Here is a 27,453-nt window from a genome sequence, read left to right as displayed (position 1 = left end):
GTGGTCAGTTTGTGGTCAGTTTGTGGTCAGTTTGGTGGTCAGTTTGGAGGTCAGTTTGGTGGTCAGTTTGGTGGTCAGTTTGGTGGTCACTTTGGTGGTCAGTTTGTGGTCAGTTTGGTGGTCAGTTTGTGGTCAGTTTGGAGGTCAGTTTGGTGGTCAGTTTGTGGTCAGTTTGTGGTCAGTTTGTGGTCAGTTTGGTGGTCAGTTTGGTGGTCAGTTTGGAGGTCAGTTTGGTGGTCAGTTTGGTGGTCAGTTTGGTGGTCAGTTTGTGGTCAGTTTGTGGTCAGTTTCTGGTCAGTTTGGTGGTCAGTTTGTGGTCAGTTTGGTGGTCAGTTTGGAGGTCAGTTTGGTGGTGAGTTTGTGGTCAGTTTGTGGTCAGTTTGGTGGTCAGTTTGTGGTCAGTTTGTGGGTCACGTTGTGGTCAGTTTGGTGGTCAGTTTGGTGGTCACTTTGTGGTCACTTTGGTGGTCAGTTTGGTGGTCAGTTTGGTGGTCAGTTTGTGGTCAGTTTGTGGTCAGTTTGGTGGTCAGTTTGGAGGTCAGTTTGGTGGTCAGTTTGGTGGTCACTTTGTGGTCACGGTGTGGTCAGTTTGGTGGTCAGTTTGGTGGTCACTTTGTGGTCACTTTGGTGGTCAGTTTGGTGGTCAGTTTTGTGATCAGTTTGATGGTCAGTTTGGTGGTCAGTTTGTGGTCAGTTTGGTGGTCAGTTTGTGGTCAGTTTGTGGTCAGTTTGGTGGTCAGTTTGTGGTCAGTTTGTGGTCAGTTTGGTGGTCAGTTTGGTGGTCAGTTTGGTGATCAGTTTGGTGGTCAGTTTGGTGGTCAGTTTGTGGTCAGTTTGTGGTCAGTTTGGAGGTCAGTTTGTGGTCAGTTTGGTGGTCAGTTTGGTGGTCAGTTTGGTGGTCGCTTTGTGGTCAATTTGTGGTCAGTTTGGTGGTTAGTTTGGTGGTCAGTTTGGTGGTCAGTTTGGAGGTCAGTTTTGTGGTCAGTTTGTGGTCAGTTTGTGGTCAGTTTGGAGGTCAGTTTGGTGGTCAGTTTGGAGGTCAGTTTGGTGGTCAGTTTTGTGATCAGTTTGATGGTCAGTTTGGTGGTCAGTTTGTGGTCAGTTTGGTGGTCAGTTTGTGGTCAGTTTGTGGTCAGTTTGGTGGTCAGTTTGTGGTCAGTTTGTGGTCAGTTTGGTGGTCAGTTTGGTGGTCAGTTTGGTGATCAGTTTGGTGGTCAGTTTGGTGGTCAGTTTGTGGTCAGTTTGTGGTCAGTTTGGAGGTCAGTTTGTGGTCAGTTTGGTGGTCAGTTTGGTGGTCAGTTTGGTGGTCGCTTTGTGGTCAATTTGTGGTCAGTTTGGTGGTTAGTTTGGTGGTCAGTTTGGTGGTCAGTTTGGAGGTCAGTTTGGTGGTCAGTTTGGTGGTCAGTTTGGTGGTCAGTTTGGAGGTCAGTTTGGAGGTCAGTTTGGTGGTCAGTTTGTGGTCAGTTTGTGGTCAGTTTGTGGTCAGTTTGGAGGTCAGTTTGGTGGTCAGTTTGGAGGTCAGTTTGGTGGTCAGTTTGGTGGTCAGTTTGGTGGTCACTTTGGTGGTCAGTTTGTGGTCAGTTTGGTGGTCAGTTTGTGGTCAGTTTGGAGGTCAGTTTGGTGGTCAGTTTGTGGTCAGTTTGTGGGTCACTTTGTGGTCAGTTTTGTGGTCAGTTTGGTGGTCAGTTTGGTGGTCAGTTTGTGGTCACTTTGTGGTCAGTTTGGTGGTCAGTTTGGTGGTCAGTTTGGTGGTCAGTTTGGTGATCAGTTTGGTGGTCAGTTTGGTGGTCAGTTTGGTGGTCAGTTTGGTGGTCACTTTGTGGTCAGTTTGGTGGTCAGTTTGTGTTCAGTTTGGTGGTCAGTTTTGTGGTCAGTTTGTGGTCAGTTTGGTGGTCAGTTTGGTGGTCAGTTTGGTGGTCAGTTTGTGGTCAGTTTGGTGGTCAGTTTGGTGGTCAGTTTGTGGTCAGTTTGTGGTCAGTTTGGAGGTCAGTTTGATGGTCAGTTTGGTGGTCAGTTTGGAGGTCAGTTTGATGGTCAGTTTGGAGGTCAGTTTGGTGGTCAGTTTGGTGGTCACTTTGTGGTCAGTTTGGAGGTCACTTTGTGGTCAGTTTGGAGGTCACTTTGTGGTCAGTTTGTGGTCAGTTTGGTGGTCAGTTTGGTGGTCAGTTTGGTGGTCACTTTGTGGTCAGTTTGGAGGTCACTTTGTGGTCAGTTTGGTGGTCAGTTTGGTGGTCACTTTGTTGGTCAGTTTTGTGGTCAGTTTGGTGGTCAGTTTGGTGGTCAGTTTGTGGAATTTTTCGCTGGCATTTTTGGAGTAAAAGTTTGGCTGGGCAAATTTGAGGGCAGTTTTTTTTCTCATCCTTCCCACCCACTCCTCCCCACCCCTCCCCACCACCACCACCACCCACCACCACCCACCACCACCCACCACCACCCACCACCACCACCACCACTCACGCAGGCACTGCCGCGCTGAGGAACACACGAAAAGGAGCGTGGTACATCCAGGCGCTGGTGGAGGTGGTTCGCGAGCAGGCCAGGGACACGCACTTCGCCGACATGCTCGTCAAGGTTCGGGTGAAGGGTCACGGCCACGCACGAGAGACAGAGAGAGAGACCCACAGACTCACTCACACAGAGACCCATAGACTCACCACACAGAGACCCACCACACAGAGACTCACAGACTCACCACACAGAGACCCACAAACTCACCACACAGAGACCCACAGACTCACCACACAGAGACCCACAAACTCACCACACAGAGACCCACAGACTCACTCACACACTCACATAGAGGCCCACAGACTCACTACACAGAGACCCACAGACTCATCACACAGAGACCCACCACACAGAGACTCACAGACTCACCACACAGAGACCCACAAACTCACCACACAGAGACCCACAGACTCACCACACAGAGACCCACAGACTCACCACACAGAGACCCACAGACTCACCACACAGAGACCCATAGACTCATCGCTCGCACAGAGACCCAAAGACTCATCACACAGAGACCCACAGACTCACCACACAGAGACCCATAGACTCACTCACACAGAGACCCACAGACTCACCACACAGAGACCCACAGACTCGCCACACAGAGACTCACTTACTCACCACACAGACACCCACAGACTCACCACACAGAGACCCATAGACTCATCGCTCGCACAGAGACCCAAAGACTCATCACACAGAGACCCACAGACTCACCACACAGAGACCCACAGACTCATCGCTCGCACAGAGACCCACAGACTCGCCACACAGAGACTCACAGACTCACCACACAGAAACCCACAGACTCATTACACAGAGACTCACAGACTCATCACACAGAGACCCACAGACTCATCGCTCGCACAGAGACCCATAGACTCACCACACAGAGACCCACAGACTCACCACACAGAGACCCATAGACTCACCACACAGAGACGCACAGACTCACCACACAGAGACCCACAGACTCACCACACAGAGACCCACAGACTCACCACGCAGAGACCCACAGACTCACCACGCAGAGACCCACAGACTCACCACACAGAGACCCACAGACTCATCGCTCGCACAGAGACTCACAGACTCACCACACAGAGACTCACAGACTCACCACACAGAGACCCACAGACTCACCACACAGAGACCCATAGACTCACCACATAGAGACCCACAGACTCATCACACAGAGACCCACAGACTCACCACACAGAGACCCACAGACTCACCACACAGAGACCCACAGACTCACCACACAGAGACCCACAGACTCATCACACAGAGACCCACAGACTCACCACACAGAGACCCATAGACTCACCACACAGAGACCCAGAGACTCATCACACAGAGACTCACAGACTCACCACACAGAGACCCACAGACTCACCACACAGAGACCCACAGACTCACCACACAGAGACCCACAGACTCACCACATAGAGACCCACAGACTCACCACACAGAGACCCACAGACTCACCACACAGAGACCCAGAGACTCATCACACAGAGACCCACAGACTCATCACACAGAGACCCATAGGCTCACCACACAGAGACTCACAGACTCACTCACACAGAGACCCACAGACTCACTCACACAGAGACCCACAGGCTCACCGCACAGAGACCCACAGACTCACCACATAGAGACCCACAGACTCACCACACAGAGACCCACAGACTCACCACACAGAGACCCACAGACTCACCACACAGAGAGCCAGAGACTCATCACACAGAGACCCACAGACTCATCACACAGAGACCCATAGGCTCACCACACAGAGACTCACAGACTCACTCACACAGAGACCCACAGACTCACTCACACAGAGACCCACAGGCTCACCACACAGAGACCCACAGGCTCATCACACAGAGACCCACAGACTCACCACACAGAGACCCACAGACTCACCACACAGAGACCCATAGACTCATCACTCGCACAGAGAGAAAGATGGAGAGAGAGACCCATAGACTCACCACACAGAGACCCACAGACTCACCACACAGAGACCCACAAACTCACCACACAGAGACCCACAGACTCATCACACAGAGACCCACAGACTCACCACACAGAGACCCACAGACTCACCACACAGAGACCCACAGACACACCACACAGAGACCCACAGACTCACCACACAGAGACCCACAGACTCACCACACAGAGACCCATAGACTCACCACACAGAGACCCACAGACTCACCACACAGAGACTCACAGACTCACCACACAGAGACCCACAGACTCACCACACAGAGACCCACAAACTCACCACACAGAGACCCACAGACTCATCACACAGAGACCCACAGACTCACCACACAGAGACCCACAAACTCACCACACAGAGACCCACAGACTCACCACACAGAGACCCACAGACTCACCACACAGAGACCCACAGACTCACCACACAGAGACCCACAGACTCACCACACAGAGACCCACAGACTCACCACACAGAGACCCACAGACTCACCACACAGAGACCCACAGACTCACCACACAGAGACTCACAGACTCACCACACAGAGACCCATAGACTCACCACACAGAGACCCACAGACTCATCACACAGTAACCCACAGACTCACCACACAGAGACCCACAGACTCATCACACAGAGACCCACAGACTCACCACACAGAGACCCACAGACTCATCACACAGAGACCCACAGACTCATCACACAGAGACCCATAGACTCATCACACAGAGACCCACAGACTCACCACACAGAGACTCACAGACTCACCACACAGAGACCCACAGACTCACCACACAGAGACCCACAGACTCACCACACAGAGACCCATAGACTCACCACACAGAGACCCATAGACTCATCACACAGAGACTCACAGACTCACCACACAGAGACCCATAGACTCATCACACAGAGACCCATAGACTCACCACACAGAGACCCACAGACTCAACACACAGAGACCCACAGACTCACCACACAGAGACTCACAGACTCACCACACAGAGACCCACAGACTAACCACACAGAGACCCACAGACTCACCACACAGAGACCCACAGACTCACCACACAGAGACCCACAGACTCACCACACAGAGACCCACAGACTCACCACACAGAGACCCACAGACTCACCACACAGAGACCCACAGATTCACCACACAGAGACCCATAGACTCACCACACAGAGACCCATAGACTCATCACACAGAGACTCACAGACTCACCACACAGAGACCCATAGACTCATCAGACAGAGACCCATAGACTCACCACACAGAGACCCACAGACTCAACACACAGAGACCCACAGACTCACCACACAGAGACTCACAGACTCACCACACAGAGACCCACAGACTCACCACACAGAGACCCACAGACTCACCACACAGAGACCCACAGACTCACCACACAGAGACCCACAGACTCATCGCTCGCACAGAGACCCACAGACTCATCGCTCGCACAGAGACCCACAGACTCACCACACAGAGACCCACAGACTCACCACACAGAGAGCCACAGACTCACCACACAGAGACCCACAGACTCACCACACAGAGACCCACAGACTCACCACACAGAGACCCAGAGACTCATCACACAGAGTCCCACAGAGTCATCACACAGAGACCCACAGACTCATCACACAGAGACCCACATACTCACCACACAGAGACCCATAGACTCATCACTCGCACAGAGAGAAAGATGGAGAGAGAGACCCATAGACTCACCACACAGAGACTCACAGACTCACCAAACAGAGACCCATAGACTCATCACACAGAGACCCATAGACTCACCACACAGAGACCCACAGACTCAACACACAGAGACCCACAGACTCACCACACAGAGACTCACAGACTCACCACACAGAGACCCACAGACTCACCACACAGAGACCCACAGACTCACCACACAGAGACCCACAGACTCACCACACAGAGACCCACAGACTCATCGCTCGCACAGAGACCCACAGACTCATCGCTCGCACAGAGACCCACAGACTCACCACACAGAGACCCACAGACTCACCACACAGAGACCCACAGACTCTCCACACAGAGACCCACAGACTCACCACACAGAGAGCCACAGACTCACCACACAGAGACCCACAGACTCACCACACAGAGACCCACAGACTCACCACACAGAGACCCAGAGACTCATCACACAGAGACCCACAGACTCATCACACAGAGACCCACAGACTCATCACACAGAGACCCACATACTCACCACACAGAGACCCATAGACTCATCACTCGCACAGAGAGAAAGATGGAGATAGAGACCCATAGACTCACCACACAGAGACCCACAGACTCACCACACAGAGACCCACAAACTCACCACACAGAGACCCACAGACTCACCACACAGAGACCCACAGACTCACCACACAGAGACCCACAGACTCACCACACAGAGACCCACAGACTCACCACACAGAGACCCACAGACTCATCACACAGAGACCCACAGACACACCACACAGAGACCCACAGACTCACCACACAGAGACCCATAGACTCACCACACAGAGACCCACAGACTCATCACACAGAGACCCACAGACTCACCACACAGAGACCCACAGACTCACCGCACAGAGACCCACAGACTCACCACACAGAGACCCACAGACTCACCACACAGAGACCCATAGACTCATCACATAGAAACCCACAGACTCACCACACAGAGACCCACAGACTCACCACACAGAGACCCACAGACTCACCACACAGAGACCCAGAGACTCATCACACAGAGACCCACAGACTCATCACACAGAGACCCACAGACTCACTCACACAGAGACCCACAGACTCACCACACAGAGACCCACAGACTCACCACACAGAGACCCAGAGACTCATCACACAGAGACCCACAGACTCACCACACAGAGACTCACAGACTCACTCACACAGAGACCCACAGACTCACCACACAGAGACCCACAGGCTCACCACACAGAGACCCACAAACTCACCACACAGAGACCCACAGACTCATCACACAGAGACCCACAGACTCACCACACAGAGACCCACAGACTCACCACACACAGACCCACAGACTCACCACACAGAGACCCACAGACTCACCACACAGAGACCCATAGACTCATCACATAGAGACCCACAGACTCACCACTCAGAGACCCACAGACTCATCACACAGAGACTCACAGACTCACCACACAGAGACCCATAGACTCATCACACAGAGACCCATAGACTCACCACACAGAGACCCACAGACTCAACACACAGAGACCCACAGACTCACCACACAGAGACTCACAGACTCACCACACAGAGACCCACAGACTAACCACACAGAGACCCACAGACTCACCACACAGAGACCCACAGACTCACCACACAGAGACCCACAGACTCACCACACAGAGACCCACAGACTCACCACACAGAGACCCACAGACTCACCACACAGAGACCCACAGATTCACCACACAGAGACCCATAGACTCACCACACAGAGACCCATAGACTCATCACACAGAGACTCACAGACTCACCACACAGAGACCCATAGACTCATCAGACAGAGACCCATAGACTCACCACACAGAGACCCACAGACTCAACACACAGAGACCCACAGACTCACCACACAGAGACTCACAGACTCACCACACAGAGACCCACAGACTCACCACACAGAGACCCACAGACTCACCACACAGAGACCCACAGACTCACCACACAGAGACCCACAGACTCATCGCTCGCACAGAGACCCACAGACTCATCGCTCGCACAGAGACCCACAGACTCACCACACAGAGACCCACAGACTCACCACACAGAGAGCCACAGACTCACCACACAGAGACCCACAGACTCACCACACAGAGACCCACAGACTCACCACACAGAGACCCAGAGACTCATCACACAGAGTCCCACAGAGTCATCACACAGAGACCCACAGACTCATCACACAGAGACCCACATACTCACCACACAGAGACCCATAGACTCATCACTCGCACAGAGAGAAAGATGGAGAGAGAGACCCATAGACTCACCACACAGAGACTCACAGACTCACCACACAGAGACCCATAGACTCATCACACAGAGACCCATAGACTCACCACACAGAGACCCACAGACTCAACACACAGAGACCCACAGACTCACCACACAGAGACTCACAGACTCACCACACAGAGACCCACAGACTCACCACACAGAGACCCACAGACTCACCACACAGAGACCCACAGACTCACCACACAGAGACCCACAGACTCATCGCTCGCACAGAGACCCACAGACTCATCGCTCGCACAGAGACCCACAGACTCACCACACAGAGACCCACAGACTCACCACACAGAGACCCACAGACTCTCCACACAGAGACCCACAGACTCACCACACAGAGAGCCACAGACTCACCACACAGAGACCCACAGACTCACCACACAGAGACCCACAGACTCACCACACAGAGACCCAGAGACTCATCACACAGAGACCCACAGACTCATCACACAGAGACCCATAGACTCACCACACAGAGACCCACAGAGTCATCACACAGAGACCCACAGACTCATCACACAGAGACCCACATACTCACCACACAGAGACCCATAGACTCATCACTCGCACAGAGAGAAAGATGGAGATAGAGACCCATAGACTCACCACACAGAGACCCACAGACTCACCACACAGAGACCCACAAACTCACCACACAGAGACCCACAGACTCATCACACAGAGACCCACAGACTCACCACACAGAGACCCACAGACTCACCACACAGAGACCCACAGACTCACCACACAGAGACCCACAGACTCACCACACAGAGACCCACAGACTCACCACACAGAGACCCACAGACTCATCACACAGAGACCCACAGACACACCACACAGAGACCCACAGACTCACCACACAGAGACCCATAGACTCACCACACAGAGACCCACAGACTCATCACACAGAGACCCACAGACTCACCACACAGAGACCCACAGACTCACCGCACAGAGACCCACAGACTCACCACACAGAGACCCACAGACTCACCACACAGAGACCCATAGACTCATCACATAGAAACCCACAGACTCACCACACAGAGACCCACAGACTCACCACACAGAGACCCACAGACTCACCACACAGAGACCCACAGACTCATCACACAGAGACCCACAGACTCATCACACAGAGACCCACAGACTCACTCACACAGAGACCCACAGACTCACCACACAGAGACCCACAGACTCACCACACAGAGACCCAGAGACTCATCACACAGAGACCCACAGACTCACCACACAGAGACTCACAGACTCACTCACACAGAGACCCACAGACTCACCACACAGAGACCCACAGGCTCACCACACAGAGACCCACAAACTCACCACACAGAGACCCACAGACTCATCACACAGAGACCCACAGACTCACCACACAGAGACCCACAGACTCACCACACACAGACCCACAGACTCACCACACAGAGACCCACAGACTCACCACACAGAGACCCATAGACTCATCACATAGAGACCCACAGACTCACCACTCAGAGACCCACAGACTCACCACGCAGAGACCCACAGACTCACCACACAGAGACCCACAGACACACCACACAGAGACCCACAGACTCACCACACAGAGACCCATAGACTCACCACACAGAGACCCACAGACTCATCACACAGAGACCCACAGACTCACCACACAGAGACCCACAGACTCACCACACAGAGACCCATAGACTCACCACACAGAGACCCACAGACTCACCACACAGAGCCCCACAGACTCACCACGCAGAGTCCCACAGACTCACCACACAGAGACCCATAGACTCACCATACAGAGACCCACAGACTCACCACACAGAGACCCACAGACTCACCACACAGAGACCCACAGACTCACCACACAGAGACCCACACACTCACCACACAGAGACCCAGAGACTCATCACACAGAGACCCACAGACTCATCACACAGAGACCCATAGACTCACCACACAGAGACTCACAGACTCACTCACACAGAAACCCACAGACTCACCACACAGAGACCCACAGGCTCAACACACAGAGACCCACAGAGTCATCACACAGAGACCCACAGACTCATCACACAGAGACTCACAGACTCACCACACAGAGACCCACAGACTTATCGCTTGCACAGAGACCCACAGACTCATCACACAGAGACCCACAGACTCACCACACAGAGACCCATAGACTCATCACTCGCACAGAGAGAAAGATGGAGAGAGAGACCCATAGACTCACCACACAGAGACCCACAGGCTCACCACACAGAGACCCACAAACTCACCACACAGAGACCCACAGACCCATCACACAGAGACCCACAGACTCACCACACAGAGACCCACAGACTCACCACACAGAGACCCACAGACTCACCACACAGAGACCCACAGACTCACCACACAGAGACCCACAGACTCACCACACAGAGACCCACAGACTCATCACACAGAGACCCACAGACACACCACACAGAGTCCCACAGACTCACCACACAGAGACCCATAGACTCACCACACAGAGACCCACAGACTCATCACACAGAGACCCACAGACTCACCACACAGAGACCCACAGACTCACCGCACAGAGACCCACAGACTCACCACACAGAGACCCACAGACTCACCACACAGAGACCCATAGACTCATCACATAGAAACCCACAGACTCACCACACAGAGACCCACAGACTCACCACACAGAGACCCACAGACTCACCACACAGAGACCCAGAGACTCATCACACAGAGACCCACAGACTCATCACACAGAGACCCATAGACTCACCACACAGAGACTCACAGACTCACTCACACAGAGACCCACAGACTCACCACACAGAGACCCACAGGCTCACCACACAGAGACCCACAAACTCACCACACAGAGACCCACAGACTCATCACACAGAGACCCACAGACTCACCACACAGAGACCCACAGACTCACCACACAGAGACCCACAGACTCATCGCTCGCACAGAGACCCACAGACTCATCACACAGAGACTCACAGACTCATCACACAGAGACCCACAGACTCACCACACAGAGACCCAAAGACTCACCACACAGACCCACAGACTCACCACACAGAGACCCATAGACTCATCACACAGAGACTCACAGACTCACTCACACAGAAACCCACAGACTCACCACACAGAGACCCACAGGCTCAACACACAGAGACCCACAGAGTCATCACACAGAGACCCACAGACTCATCACACAGAGACTCACAGACTCACCACACAGAGACCCACAGACTTATCGCTTGCACAGAGACCCACAGACTCATCACACAGAGACCCACAGACTCACCACACAGAGACCCATAGACTCATCACTCGCACAGAGAGAAAGATGGAGAGAGAGACCCATAGACTCACCACACAGAGACCCACAGACTCACCACACAGAGACCCACAAACTCACCACACAGAGACCCACAGACCCATCACACAGAGACCCACAGACTCACCACACAGAGACCCACAGACTCACCACACAGAGACCCACAGACTCACCACACAGAGACCCACAGACTCACCACACAGAGACCCACAGACTCACCACACAGAGACCCACAGACTCATCACACAGAGACCCACAGACACACCACACAGAGTCCCACAGACTCACCACACAGAGACCCATAGACTCACCACACAGAGACCCACAGACTCACCACACAGAGACCCAGAGACTCATCACACAGAGACCCACAGACTCATCACACAGAGACCCATAGACTCACCACACAGAGACTCACAGACTCACTCACACAGAGACCCACAGACTCACCACACAGAGACCCACAGGCTCACCACACAGAGACCCACAAACTCACCACACAGAGACCCACAGACTCATCACACAGAGACCCACAGACTCACCACACAGAGACCCACAGACTCATCACACAGAGACTCACAGACTCACCACACAGAGACCCATAGACTCATCACACAGAGACCCATAGACTCACCACACAGAGACCCACAGACTCAACACACAGAGACCCACAGACTCACCACACAGAGACTCACAGACTCACCACACAGAGACCCACAGACTCACCACACAGAGACCCACAGACTCACCACACAGAGACCCACAGACTCACCACACAGAGACCCATAGACTCACCACACAGAGACCCATAGACTCATCACACAGAGACTCACAGACTCACCACACAGAGACCCATAGACTCATCACACAGAGACCCATAGACTCACCACACAGAGACCCACAGACTCAACACACAGAGACCCACAGACTCACCACACAGAGACTCACAGACTCACCACACAGATACCCACAGACTCACCACACAGAGACCCACAGACTCACCACACAGAGACCCACAGACTCACCACACAGAGACCCACAGACTCATCGCTCGCACAGAGACCCACAGACTCACCACACAGAGACCCACAGACTCATCGCTCGCACAGAGACCCACAGACTCACCACACAGAGACCCACAGACTCACCACACAGAGACCCACAGACTCACCACACAGAGACCCACAGACTCACCACACAGAGAGCCACAGACTCACCACACAGAGACCCACAGACTCACCACACAGAGACCCACAGACTCACCACACAGAGACCCAGAGACTCATCACACAGAGACCCACAGACTCATCACACAGAGACCCATAGACTCACCACACAGAGACCCACAGAGTCATCACACAGAGACCCACAGACTCATCACACAGAGACTCACAGACTCACCACACAGAGACCCACAGACTTATCACTTGCACAGAGACCCACAGACTCATCACACAGAGACGCACAGACTCACCACACAGAGACCCATAGACTCATCACTCACACAGAGAGAAAGATGGAGAGAGAGACCCACAGACTCACCACACAGAGACCCACAAACTCACCACACAGAGACCCACAGACTCATCACACAGAGACCCACAGACTCACCACACAGAGACCCACAGACTCACCACACAGAGACCCACAGACTCACCACACAGAGACCCACAGACTCACCACACAGAGACCCACAGACTCACCACACAGAGACCCACAGACTCACCACACAGAGACCCACAGACTCATCACACAGAGACCCACAGACACACCACACAGAGACCCACAGACTCACCACACAGAGACCCATAGACTCACCACACAGAGACCCACAGACTCACCACACAGAGACCCACAGACTCATCGCTCGCACAGTGACCCACAGACTCATCACACAGAGACTCACAGACTCATCACACAGAGACCCACAGACTCATCACACAGAGACCCAAAGACTCACCACACAGACCCACAGACTCACCACACAGAGACCCATAGACTCATCACACAGAGACCCACAGACTCACCACACAGAGACCCACAGACTCACCACACACAGACCCACAGACTCACCACACAGAGACCCACAGACTCACCACACAGAGACCCATAGACTCATCACATAGAGACCCACAGACTCACCACACAGAGACCCACAGACTCACCACGCAGAGACCCACAGACTCACCACACAGAGACCTATAGACTCACCACACAGAGACCCATAGACTCATCACTCGCACAGAGAGAAAGATGGAGAGAGAGACCCATAGACTCACCACACAGAGACCCACAGACTCACCACACAGAGACCCACAAACTCACCACACAGAGACCCACAGACTCATCACACAGAGACCCACAGACTCACCACACAGAGACCCACAGACTCACCACACAGAGACCCACAGGCACACCACACAGAGACCCACAGACTCACCACACAGAGACCCACAGACTCACCACACAGAGACCCATAGACTCACCACACAGAGACCCACAGACTCACCACACAGAGACTCACAGACTCACCACACAGAGACCCACAGACTCACCACACAGAGACCCACAAACTCACCACACAGAGACCCACAGACTCATCACACAGAGACCCACAGACTCACCACACAGAGACCCACAAACTCACCACACAGAGACCCACAGACTCACCACACAGAGACCCACAGACTCGCCACACAGAAACCCACAGACTCACCACACAGAGACTCACAGACTCACCACACAGAGTCTCACAGACTCATCACACAGAGACCCACAGACTCACCACACAGAGACCCACAGAATCACCACACAGAGACTCACAGACTCACCACACAGAGACTCACAGACTCACCACACAGAGACTCACAGACTCATCACACAGAGACCCACAGACTCATCACACAGAGACCCACAGACTCGCCACACAGAGACCCACAGACTCACCACACAGAGACCCACAGATTCACCACACAGAGGCTCACAGACTCACCACACAGAGACCCACAGACTCACCACACAGAGACCCATAGACTCATCACCACACAGAGACCCACAGACTCACCACACACAGACCCACAGACTCACCACACAGAAACCCATAGACTCACCACATAGAGACCCACAGACTCATCACACAGAGACCCACAGACTCACCACACAGAGACCCACAGACTCACTCACACAGAGACCCACAGGCTCACCACACAGAGACCCACAGACTCACCACACAGAGACCCATAGACTCACCACACAGAGACGCACAGACTCACCACACAGAGACGCACAGACTCATCACACAGAGACCCACAGACTCATCACAGAGACCCACAGACTCACCACACAGAGACCCACAGACTCACCACACAGAGACCCACAGACTCACCACGCAGAGACCCACAGACTCACCACACAGAGACCCACAGACTCATCGCTCGCACAGAGACTCACAGACTCACCACACAGAGACTCACAGACTCACCACACAGAGACCCACAGACTCACCACACAGAAACCCATAGACTCACCACATAGAGACCCACAGACTCACCACACAGAGACCCACAGAATCATCACACAGAGACCCAGAGACTCATCACACAGAGACTCACAGACTCACCACACAGAGACCCACAGACTCACCACACAGAGACCCACAGACTCACCACACAGAGACCCACAGACTCATCACATAGAGACGCACAGACTCACCACACAGAGACCCACAGACTCACCACACAGAGACCCACAGACTCACCACACAGAGACCCAGAGACTCATCACACAGAGACCCACAGACTCATCACACAGAGACCCATAGGCTCACCACACAGAGACTCACAGACTCATCACACAGAGACCCACAGACTCACTCACACAGAGACCCACAGGCTCACCACACAGAGACCCACAGACTCACCACACAGAGACCCACAGACTCACCACACAGAGACCCATAGACTCATCACTCGCACAGAGAGAAAGATGGAGAGAGAGACCCATAGACTCACCACACAGAGACCCACAGACTCACCACACAGAGACCCACAAACTCACCACACAGAGACCCACAGACACACCACACAGAGACCCACAGACTCACCACACAGAGACCCACAGACTCACCACACAGAGACCCACAAACTCACCACACAGAGACCCACAGACTCATCACACAGAGACCCACAGACTCACCACACAGAGACCCACAAACTCACCACACAGAGACCCACAGACTCACCACACAGAGACCCACAGACTCATCACAGAGACCCACAGACTCACCACACAGAGACCCACAGACTCACCACACAGAGACCCACAGACTCACCACGCAGAGACCCACAGACTCACCACACAGAGACCCACAGACTCATCGCTCGCACAGAGACTCACAGACTCACCACACAGAGACTCACAGACTCACCACACAGAGACCCACAGACTCACCACACAGAAACCCATAGACTCACCACATAGAGACCCACAGACTCACCACACAGAGACCCACAGAATCATCACACAGAGACCCAGAGACTCATCACACAGAGACTCACAGACTCACCACACAGAGACCCACAGACTCACCACACAGAGACCCACAGACTCACCACACAGAGACCCACAGACTCATCACATAGAGACGCACAGACTCACCACACAGAGACCCACAGACTCACCACACAGAGACCCACAGACTCACCACACAGAGACCCAGAGACTCATCACACAGAGACCCACAGACTCATCACACAGAGACCCATAGGCTCACCACACAGAGACTCACAGGCTCATCACACAGAGACCCACAGACTCACTCACACAGAGACCCACAGGCTCACCACACAGAGACCCACAGGCTCATCACACAGAGACCCACAGACTCACCACACAGAGACCCACAGACTCACCACACAGAGACCCATAGACTCATCACTCGCACAGAGAGAAAGATGGAGAGAGAGACCCATAGACTCACCACACAGAGACCCACAGACTCACCACACAGAGACCCACAGACACACCACACAGAGACCCACAGACTCACCACACAGAGACCCACAGACTCACCACACAGAGACCCACAAACTCACCACACAGAGACCCACAGACTCATCACACAGAGACCCACAGACTCACCACACAGAGACCCACAAACTCACCACACAGAGACCCACAGACTCACCACACAGAGACCCACAGACTCACCACACAGAGACCCACAGACTCACCACACAGAGACCCACAGACTCACCACACAGAGACCCATAGACTCATCACACAGAGACCCACAGACTCACCACACAGAGACCCACAGACTCACCACACAGAGACCCACAGACTCACCACACAGAGACCCACAGACTCACCACACAGAGACCCACAGACTCACCACACAGAGACCCACAGACTCACCACACAGAGACTCACAGACTCACCACACAGAGACCCATAGACTCACCACACAGAGACCCACAGACTCATCACACAGTAACCCACAGACTCACCACACAGAGACCCACAGACTCATCACACAGAGACCCACAGACTCACCACACAGAGACCCACAGACTCACCACACAGAGACCCATAGACTCATCACACAGAGACCCACAGACTCACCACACAGAGACTCACAGACTCACCACACAGAGACCCACAGACTCACCACACAGAGACCCACAGACTCACCACACAGAGACCCATAGACTCACCACACAGAGACCCATAGACTCATCACACAGAGACTCACAGACTCACCACACAGAGACCCATAGACTCATCACACAGAGACCCATAGACTCACCACACAGAGACCCACAGACTCAACACACAGAGACCCACAGACTCACCACACAGAGACTCACAGACTCACCACACAGAGACCCACAGACTCACCACACAGAGACCCACAGACTCACCACACAGAGACCCACAGACTCACCACACAGAGACCCATAGACTCACCACACAGAGACTCACAGACTCACCACACAGAGACTCACAGACTCATCACACAGAGACCCACAGACTCATCACACAGAGACCCACAGACTCGCCACACAGAGACCCACAGACTCACCACACAGAGACCCACAGATTCACCACACAGAGGCTCACAGACTCACCACACAGAGACCCACAGACTCACCACACAGAGACCCATAGACTCATCACCACACAGAGACCCACAGACTCACCACACACAGACCCACAGACTCACCACACAGAAACCCATAGACTCACCACATAGAGACCCACAGACTCATCACACAGAGACCCACAGACTCACCACACAGAGACCCACAGACTCACTCACACAGAGACCCACAGGCTCACCACACAGAGACCCACAGACTCACCACACAGAGACCCATAGACTCACCACACAGAGACGCACAGACTCACCACACAGAGACGCACAGACTCATCACACAGAGACCCACAGACTCATCACAGAGACCCACAGACTCACCACACAGAGACCCACAGACTCACCACACAGAGACCCACAGACTCACCACGCAGAGACCCACAGACTCACCACACAGAGACCCACAGACTCATCGCTCGCACAGAGACTCACAGACTCACCACACAGAGACTCACAGACTCACCACACAGAGACCCACAGACTCACCACACAGAAACCCATAGACTCACCACATAGAGACCCACAGACTCACCACACAGAGACCCACAGAATCATCACACAGAGACCCAGAGACTCATCACACAGAGACTCACAGACTCACCACACAGAGACCCACAGACTCACCACACAGAGACCCACAGACTCACCACACAGAGACCCACAGACTCATCACATAGAGACGCACAGACTCACCACACAGAGACCCACAGACTCACCACACAGAGACCCACAGACTCACCACACAGAGACCCAGAGACTCATCACACAGAGACCCACAGACTCATCACACAGAGACCCATAGGCTCACCACACAGAGACTCACAGGCTCATCACACAGAGACCCACAGACTCACTCACACAGAGACCCACAGGCTCACCACACAGAGACCCACAGGCTCATCACACAGAGACCCACAGACTCACCACACAGAGACCCACAGACTCACCACACAGAGACCCATAGACTCATCACTCGCACAGAGAGAAAGATGGAGAGAGAGACCCATAGACTCACCACACAGAGACCCACAGACTCACCACACAGAGACCCACAAACTCACCACACAGAGACCCACAGACTCATCACACAGAGACCCACAGACTCACCACACAGAGACCCACAGACTCACCACACAGAGACCCACAGACACACCACACAGAGACCCACAGACTCACCACACAGAGACCCACAGACTCACCACACAGAGACCCACAAACTCACCACACAGAGACCCACAGACTCATCACACAGAGACCCACAGACTCACCACACAGAGACCCACAAACTCACCACACAGAGACCCACAGACTCACCACACAGAGACCCACAGACTCACCACACAGAGACCCACAGACTCACCACACAGAGACCCATAGACTCACCACACAGAGACGCACAGACTCACCACACAGAGACGCACAGACTCATCACACAGAGACCCACAGACTCATCACAGAGACCCACAGACTCACCACACAGAGACCCACAGACTCACCACACAGAGACCCACAGACTCACCACGCAGAGACCCACAGACTCACCACACAGAGACCCACAGACTCATCGCTCGCACAGAGACTCACAGACTCACCACACAGAGACTCACAGACTCACCACACAGAGACCCACAGACTCACCACACAGAAACCCATAGACTCACCACATAGAGACCCACAGACTCACCACACAGAGACCCACAGAATCATCACACAGAGACCCAGAGACTCATCACACAGAGACTCACAGACTCACCACACAGAGACCCACAGACTCACCACACAGAGACCCACAGACTCACCACACAGAGACCCACAGACTCATCACATAGAGACGCACAGACTCACCACACAGAGACCCACAGACTCACCACACAGAGACCCACAGACTCACCACACAGAGACCCAGAGACTCATCACACAGAGACCCACAGACTCATCACACAGAGACCCATAGGCTCACCACACAGAGACTCACAGGCTCATCACACAGAGACCCACAGACTCACTCACACAGAGACCCACAGACTCACCACACAGAGACCCACAGGCTCATCACACAGAGACCCACAGACTCACCACACAGAGACCCACAGACTCACCACACAGAGACCCATAGACTCATCACTCGCACAGAGAGAAAGATGGAGAGAGAGACCCATAGACTCACCACACAGAGACCCACAGACTCACCACACAGAGACCCACAAACTCACCACACAGAGACCCACAGACTCATCACACAGAGACCCACAGACTCACCACACAGAGACCCACAGACTCACCACACAGAGACCCACAGACACACCACACAGAGACCCACAGACTCACCACACAGAGACCCACAGACTCACCACACAGAGACCCACAAACTCACCACACAGAGACCCACAGACTCATCACACAGAGACCCACAGACTCACCACACAGAGACCCACAAACTCACCACACAGAGACCCACAGACTCACCACACAGAGACCCACAGACTCACCACACAGAGACCCACAGACTCACCACACAGAGACCCATAGACTCACCACACAGAGACGCACAGACTCACCACACAGAGACGCACAGACTCATCACACAGAGACCCACAGACTCATCACAGAGACCCACAGACTCACCACACAGAGACCCACAGACTCACCACACAGAGACCCACAGACTCACCACGCAGAGACCCACAGACTCACCACACAGAGACCCACAGACTCATCGCTCGCACAGAGACTCACAGACTCACCACACAGAGACTCACAGACTCACCACACAGAGACCCACAGACTCACCACACAGAAACCCATAGACTCACCACATAGAGACCCACAGACTCACCACACAGAGACCCACAGAATCATCACACAGAGACCCAGAGACTCATCACACAGAGACTCACAGACTCACCACACAGAGACCCACAGACTCACCACACAGAGACCCACAGACTCACCACACAGAGACCCACAGACTCACCACACAGAGACCCATAGACTCATCACTCGCACAGAGAGAAAGATGGAGAGAGAGACCCATAGACTCACCACACAGAGACCCACAGACTCACCACACAGAGACCCACAAACTCACCACACAGAGACCCACAGACTCATCACACAGAGACCCACAGACTCACCACACAGAGACCCACAGACTCACCACACAGAGACCCACAGACACACCACACAGAGACCCACAGACTCACCACACAGAGACCCACAGACTCACCACACAGAGACCCACAAACTCACCACACAGAGACCCACAGACTCATCACACAGAGACCCACAGACTCACCACACAGAGACCCACAAACTCACCACACAGAGACCCACAGACTCACCACACAGAGACCCACAGACTCACCACACAGAGACCCACAGACTCACCACACAGAGACCCACAGACTCACCACACAGAGACCCACAGACTCACCACACAGAGACCCACAGACTCACCACACAGAGACCCACAGACTCACCACACAGAGACTCACAGACTCACCACACAGAGACCCATAGACTCACCACACAGAGACCCACAGACTCATCACACAGTAACCCACAGACTCACCACACAGAGACCCACAGACTCATCACACAGAGACCCACAGACTCACCACACAGAGACCCACAGACTCACCACACAGAGACCCATAGACTCATCACACAGAGACCCACAGACTCACCACACAGAGACTCACAGACTCACCACACAGAGACCCACAGACTCACCACACAGAGACCCACAGACTCACCACACAGAGACCCATAGACTCACCACACAGAGACCCATAGACTCATCACACAGAGACTCACAGACTCACCACACAGAGACCCATAGACTCATCACACAGAGACCCATAGACTCACCACACAGAGACCCACAGACTCAACACACAGAGACCCACAGACTCACCACACAGAGACTCACAGACTCACCACACAGAGACCCACAGACTCACCACACAGAGACCCACAGACTCACCACACAGAGACCCACAGACTCACCACACAGAGACCCATAGACTCACCACACAGAGACTCACAGACTCACCACACAGAGACTCACAGACTCATCACACAGAGACCCACAGACTCATCACACAGAGACCCACAGACTCGCCACACAGAGACCCACAGACTCACCACACAGAGACCCACAGATTCACCACACAGAGGCTCACAGACTCACCACACAGAGACCCACAGACTCACCACACAGAGACCCATAGACTCATCACCACACAGAGACCCACAGACTCACCACACACAGACCCACAGACTCACCACACAGAAACCCATAGACTCACCACATAGAGACCCACAGACTCATCACACAGAGACCCACAGACTCACCACACAGAGACCCACAGACTCACTCACACAGAGACCCACAGGCTCACCACACAGAGACCCACAGACTCACCACACAGAGACCCATAGACTCACCACACAGAGACGCACAGACTCACCACACAGAGACGCACAGACTCATCACACAGAGACCCACAGACTCATCACAGAGACCCACAGACTCACCACACAGAGACCCACAGACTCACCACACAGAGACCCACAGACTCACCACGCAGAGACCCACAGACTCACCACACAGAGACCCACAGACTCATCGCTCGCACAGAGACTCACAGACTCACCACACAGAGACTCACAGACTCACCACACAGAGACCCACAGACTCACCACACAGAAACCCATAGACTCACCACATAGAGACCCACAGACTCACCACACAGAGACCCACAGAATCATCACACAGAGACCCAGAGACTCATCACACAGAGACTCACAGACTCACCACACAGAGACCCACAGACTCACCACACAGAGACCCACAGACTCACCACACAGAGACCCACAGACTCATCACATAGAGACGCACAGACTCACCACACAGAGACCCACAGACTCACCACACAGAGACCCACAGACTCACCACACAGAGACCCAGAGACTCATCACACAGAGACCCACAGACTCATCACACAGAGACCCATAGGCTCACCACACAGAGACTCACAGGCTCATCACACAGAGACCCACAGACTCACTCACACAGAGACCCACAGGCTCACCACACAGAGACCCACAGGCTCATCACACAGAGACCCACAGACTCACCACACAGAGACCCACAGACTCACCACACAGAGACCCATAGACTCATCACTCGCACAGAGAGAAAGATGGAGAGAGAGACCCATAGACTCACCACACAGAGACCCACAGACTCACCACACAGAGACCCACAAACTCACCACACAGAGACCCACAGACTCATCACACAGAGACCCACAGACTCACCACACAGAGACCCACAGACTCACCACACAGAGACCCACAGACACACCACACAGAGACCCACAGACTCACCACACAGAGACCCACAGACTCACCACACAGAGACCCACAAACTCACCACACAGAGACCCACAGACTCATCACACAGAGACCCACAGACTCACCACACAGAGACCCACAAACTCACCACACAGAGACCCACAGACTCACCACACAGAGACCCACAGACTCACCACACAGAGACCCACAGACTCACCACACAGAGACCCACAGACTCACCACACAGAGACCCACAGACTCACCACACAGAGACCCACAGACTCACCACACAGAGACCCACAGACTCACCACACAGCGACTCACAGACTCACCACACAGAGACCCATAGACTCACCACACAGAGACCCACAGACTCATCACACAGTAACCCACAGACTCACCACACAGAGACCCACAGACTCATCACACAGAGACCCACAGACTCACCACACAGAGACCCACAGACTCACCACACAGAGACCCATAGACTCATCACACAGAGACCCACAGACTCACCACACAGAGACTCACAGACTCACCACACAGAGACCCACAGACTCACCACACAGAGACCCACAGACTCACCACACAGAGACCCATAGACTCACCACACAGAGACCCATAGACTCATCACACAGAGACTCACAGACTCACCACACAGAGACCCATAGACTCATCACACAGAGACCCATAGACTCACCACACAGAGACCCACAGACTCAACACACAGAGACCCACAGACTCACCACACAGAGACTCACAGACTCACCACACAGAGACCCACAGACTCACCACACAGAGACCCACAGACTCACCACACAGAGACCCACAGACTCACCACACAGAGACCCATAGACTCACCACACAGAGACCCATAGACTCATCACACAGAGACTCACAGACTCACCACAAAGAGACCCATAGACTCATCACACAGAGACCCATAGACTCACCACACAGAGACCCACAGACTCAACACACAGAGACCCACAGACTCACCACACAGAGACTCACAGACTCACCACACAGATACCCACAGACTCACCACACAGAGACCCACAGACTCACCACACAGAGACCCACAGACTCACCACACAGAGACCCACAGACTCATCGCTCGCACAGAGACCCACAGACTCACCACACAGAGACCCACAGACTCATCGCTCGCACAGAGACCCACAGACTCACCACACAGAGACCCACAGACTCACCACACAGAGACCCACAGACTCACCACACAGAGACCCACAGACTCACCACACAGAGAGCCACAGACTCACCACACAGAGACCCACAGACTCACCACACAGAGACCCACAGACTCACCACACAGAGACCCAGAGACTCATCACACAGAGACCCACAGACTCATCACACAGAGACCCATAGACTCACCACACAGAGACCCACAGAGTCATCACACAGAGACCCACAGACTCATCACACAGAGACTCACAGACTCACCACACAGAGACCCACAGACTTATCACTTGCACAGAGACCCACAGACTCATCACACAGAGACGCACAGACTCACCACACAGAGACCCATAGACTCATCACTCACACAGAGAGAAAGATGGAGAGAGAGACCCACAGACTCACCACACAGAGACCCACAAACTCACCACACAGAGACCCACAGACTCATCACACAGAGACCCACAGACTCACCACACAGAGACCCACAGACTCACCACACAGAGACCCACAGACTCACCACACAGAGACCCACAGACTCACCACACAGAGACCCACAGACTCACCACACAGAGACCCACAGACTCACCACACAGAGACCCACAGACTCATCACACAGAGACCCACAGACACACCACACAGAGACCCACAGACTCACCACACAGAGACCCATAGACTCACCACACAGAGACCCACAGACTCACCACACAGAGACCCACAGACTCATCGCTCGCACAGTGACCCACAGACTCATCACACAGAGACTCACAGACTCATCACACAGAGACCCACAGACTCATCACACAGAGACCCAAAGACTCACCACACAGACCCACAGACTCACCACACAGAGACCCATAGACTCATCACACAGAGACCCACAGACTCACCACACAGAGACCCACAGACTCACCACACACAGACCCACAGACTCACCACACAGAGACCCACAGACTCACCACACAGAGACCCATAGACTCATCACATAGAGACCCACAGACTCACCACACAGAGACCCACAGACTCACCACGCAGAGACCCACAGACTCACCACACAGAGACCTATAGACTCACCACACAGAGACCCATAGACTCATCACTCGCACAGAGAGAAAGATGGAGAGAGAGACCCATAGACTCACCACACAGAGACCCACAGACTCACCACACAGAGACCCACAGACTCATCACACAGAGACCCACAGACTCATCACACAGAGACCCACAGACTCACCACACAGAGACCCACAGACTCACCACACAGAGACCCACAGGCACACCACACAGAGACCCACAGACTCACCACACAGAGACCCACAGACTCACCACACAGAGACCCATAGACTCACCACACAGAGACCCACAGACTCACCACACAGAGACTCACAGACTCACCACACAGAGACCCACAGACTCACCACACAGAGACCCACAAACTCACCACACAGAGACCCACAGACTCATCACACAGAGACCCACAGACTCACCACACAGAGACCCACAAACTCACCACACAGAGACCCACAGACTCACCACACAGAGACCCACAGACTCGCCACACAGAAACCCACAGACTCACCACACAGAGACTCACAGACTCACCACACAGAGTCTCACAGACTCATCACACAGAGACCCACAGACTCACCACACAGAGACCCACAGAATCACCACACAGAGACTCACAGACTCACCACACAGAGACTCACAGACTCACCACACAGAGACTCACAGACTCATCACACAGAGACCCACAGACTCATCACACAGAGACCCACAGACTCGCCACACAGAGACCCACAGACTCACCACACAGAGACCCACAGATTCACCACACAGAGGCTCACAGACTCACCACACAGAGACCCACAGACTCACCACACAGAGACCCATAGACTCATCACCACACAGAGACCCACAGACTCACCACACACAGACCCACAGACTCACCACACTCACTACACAGAGACCCACAGACTCACCACACAGAGACCCACAGACTCACCACACAGAGGCCCATAGACTCACCACACAGAGACCCACAGACTCACCACACAGAGACCCACAGACTCACCACAAAGAGACCCACAGACTCACCACACAGAGACTCACAGACTCACCACACAGAGACTCACAGACTCATCACACAGAGACCCACAGACTCACCACACAGATACCCACAGACTCATCACACAGAGACCCACAGACTCATCACACAGAGACCCACAGACTCACCACACACAGAGACTCACAGACTCACCACACAGAGACCCACAGACTCATCACACAGAGACCCACAGACTCACCACACAGAGACCCACAGACTCACCACACAGAGACCCACAGACTCACCACACAGAGACCCACAGACTCACCACACAGAGACCCACAGACTCACCACACAGAGACCCACAGACTCATCACACAGAGACCCACAGACACACCACACAGAGACCCACAGACTCACCACACAGAGACCCATAGACTCACCACACAGAGACCCACAGACTCATCACACAGAGACCCACAGACTCACCACACAGAGACCCACAGACTCACTGCACAGAGACCCACAGACTCACCACACAGAGACCCACAGACTCACCACACAGAGACCCATAGACTCATCACATAGAAACCCACAGACTCACCACACAGAGACCCACAGACTCACTTCACAGAGACCCACAGACTCACCACACAGAGACCCAGAGACTCATCACACAGAGACCCACAGACTC

At 53.7% G+C, this 27,453-nt stretch overlaps 1 protein-coding gene across 3 annotated transcripts in view; it reads left to right on the top strand.

Annotated features, from left to right (window-relative positions):
* LOC116958310 (caspase-2) overlaps positions 1 to 27,453 on the top strand; it is a 78,798-nt gene that overhangs the window by 38,376 nt on the left and 12,969 nt on the right. For all 3 annotated transcript variants that reach the window (XM_076056354.1, XM_076056353.1, XM_076056352.1), the window contains one exon: positions 2,462 to 2,571. In XM_076056354.1, coding sequence (XP_075912469.1) covers positions 2,462 to 2,571 — 110 coding nt within the window. The remainder of the gene's footprint in view (positions 1 to 2,461; positions 2,572 to 27,453) is intronic.

The sequence above is a fragment of the Petromyzon marinus genome, chromosome 75 (assembly GCF_048934315.1).
Source record: "Petromyzon marinus isolate PM22_M1 ecotype Great Lakes invasive population chromosome 75, UKy_Petmar_22M1.pri1.0, whole genome shotgun sequence".
NCBI lineage: Eukaryota > Metazoa > Chordata > Hyperoartia > Petromyzontiformes > Petromyzontidae > Petromyzon > Petromyzon marinus.
This window is presented reverse-complemented; position numbering and strand designations above follow the sequence as displayed.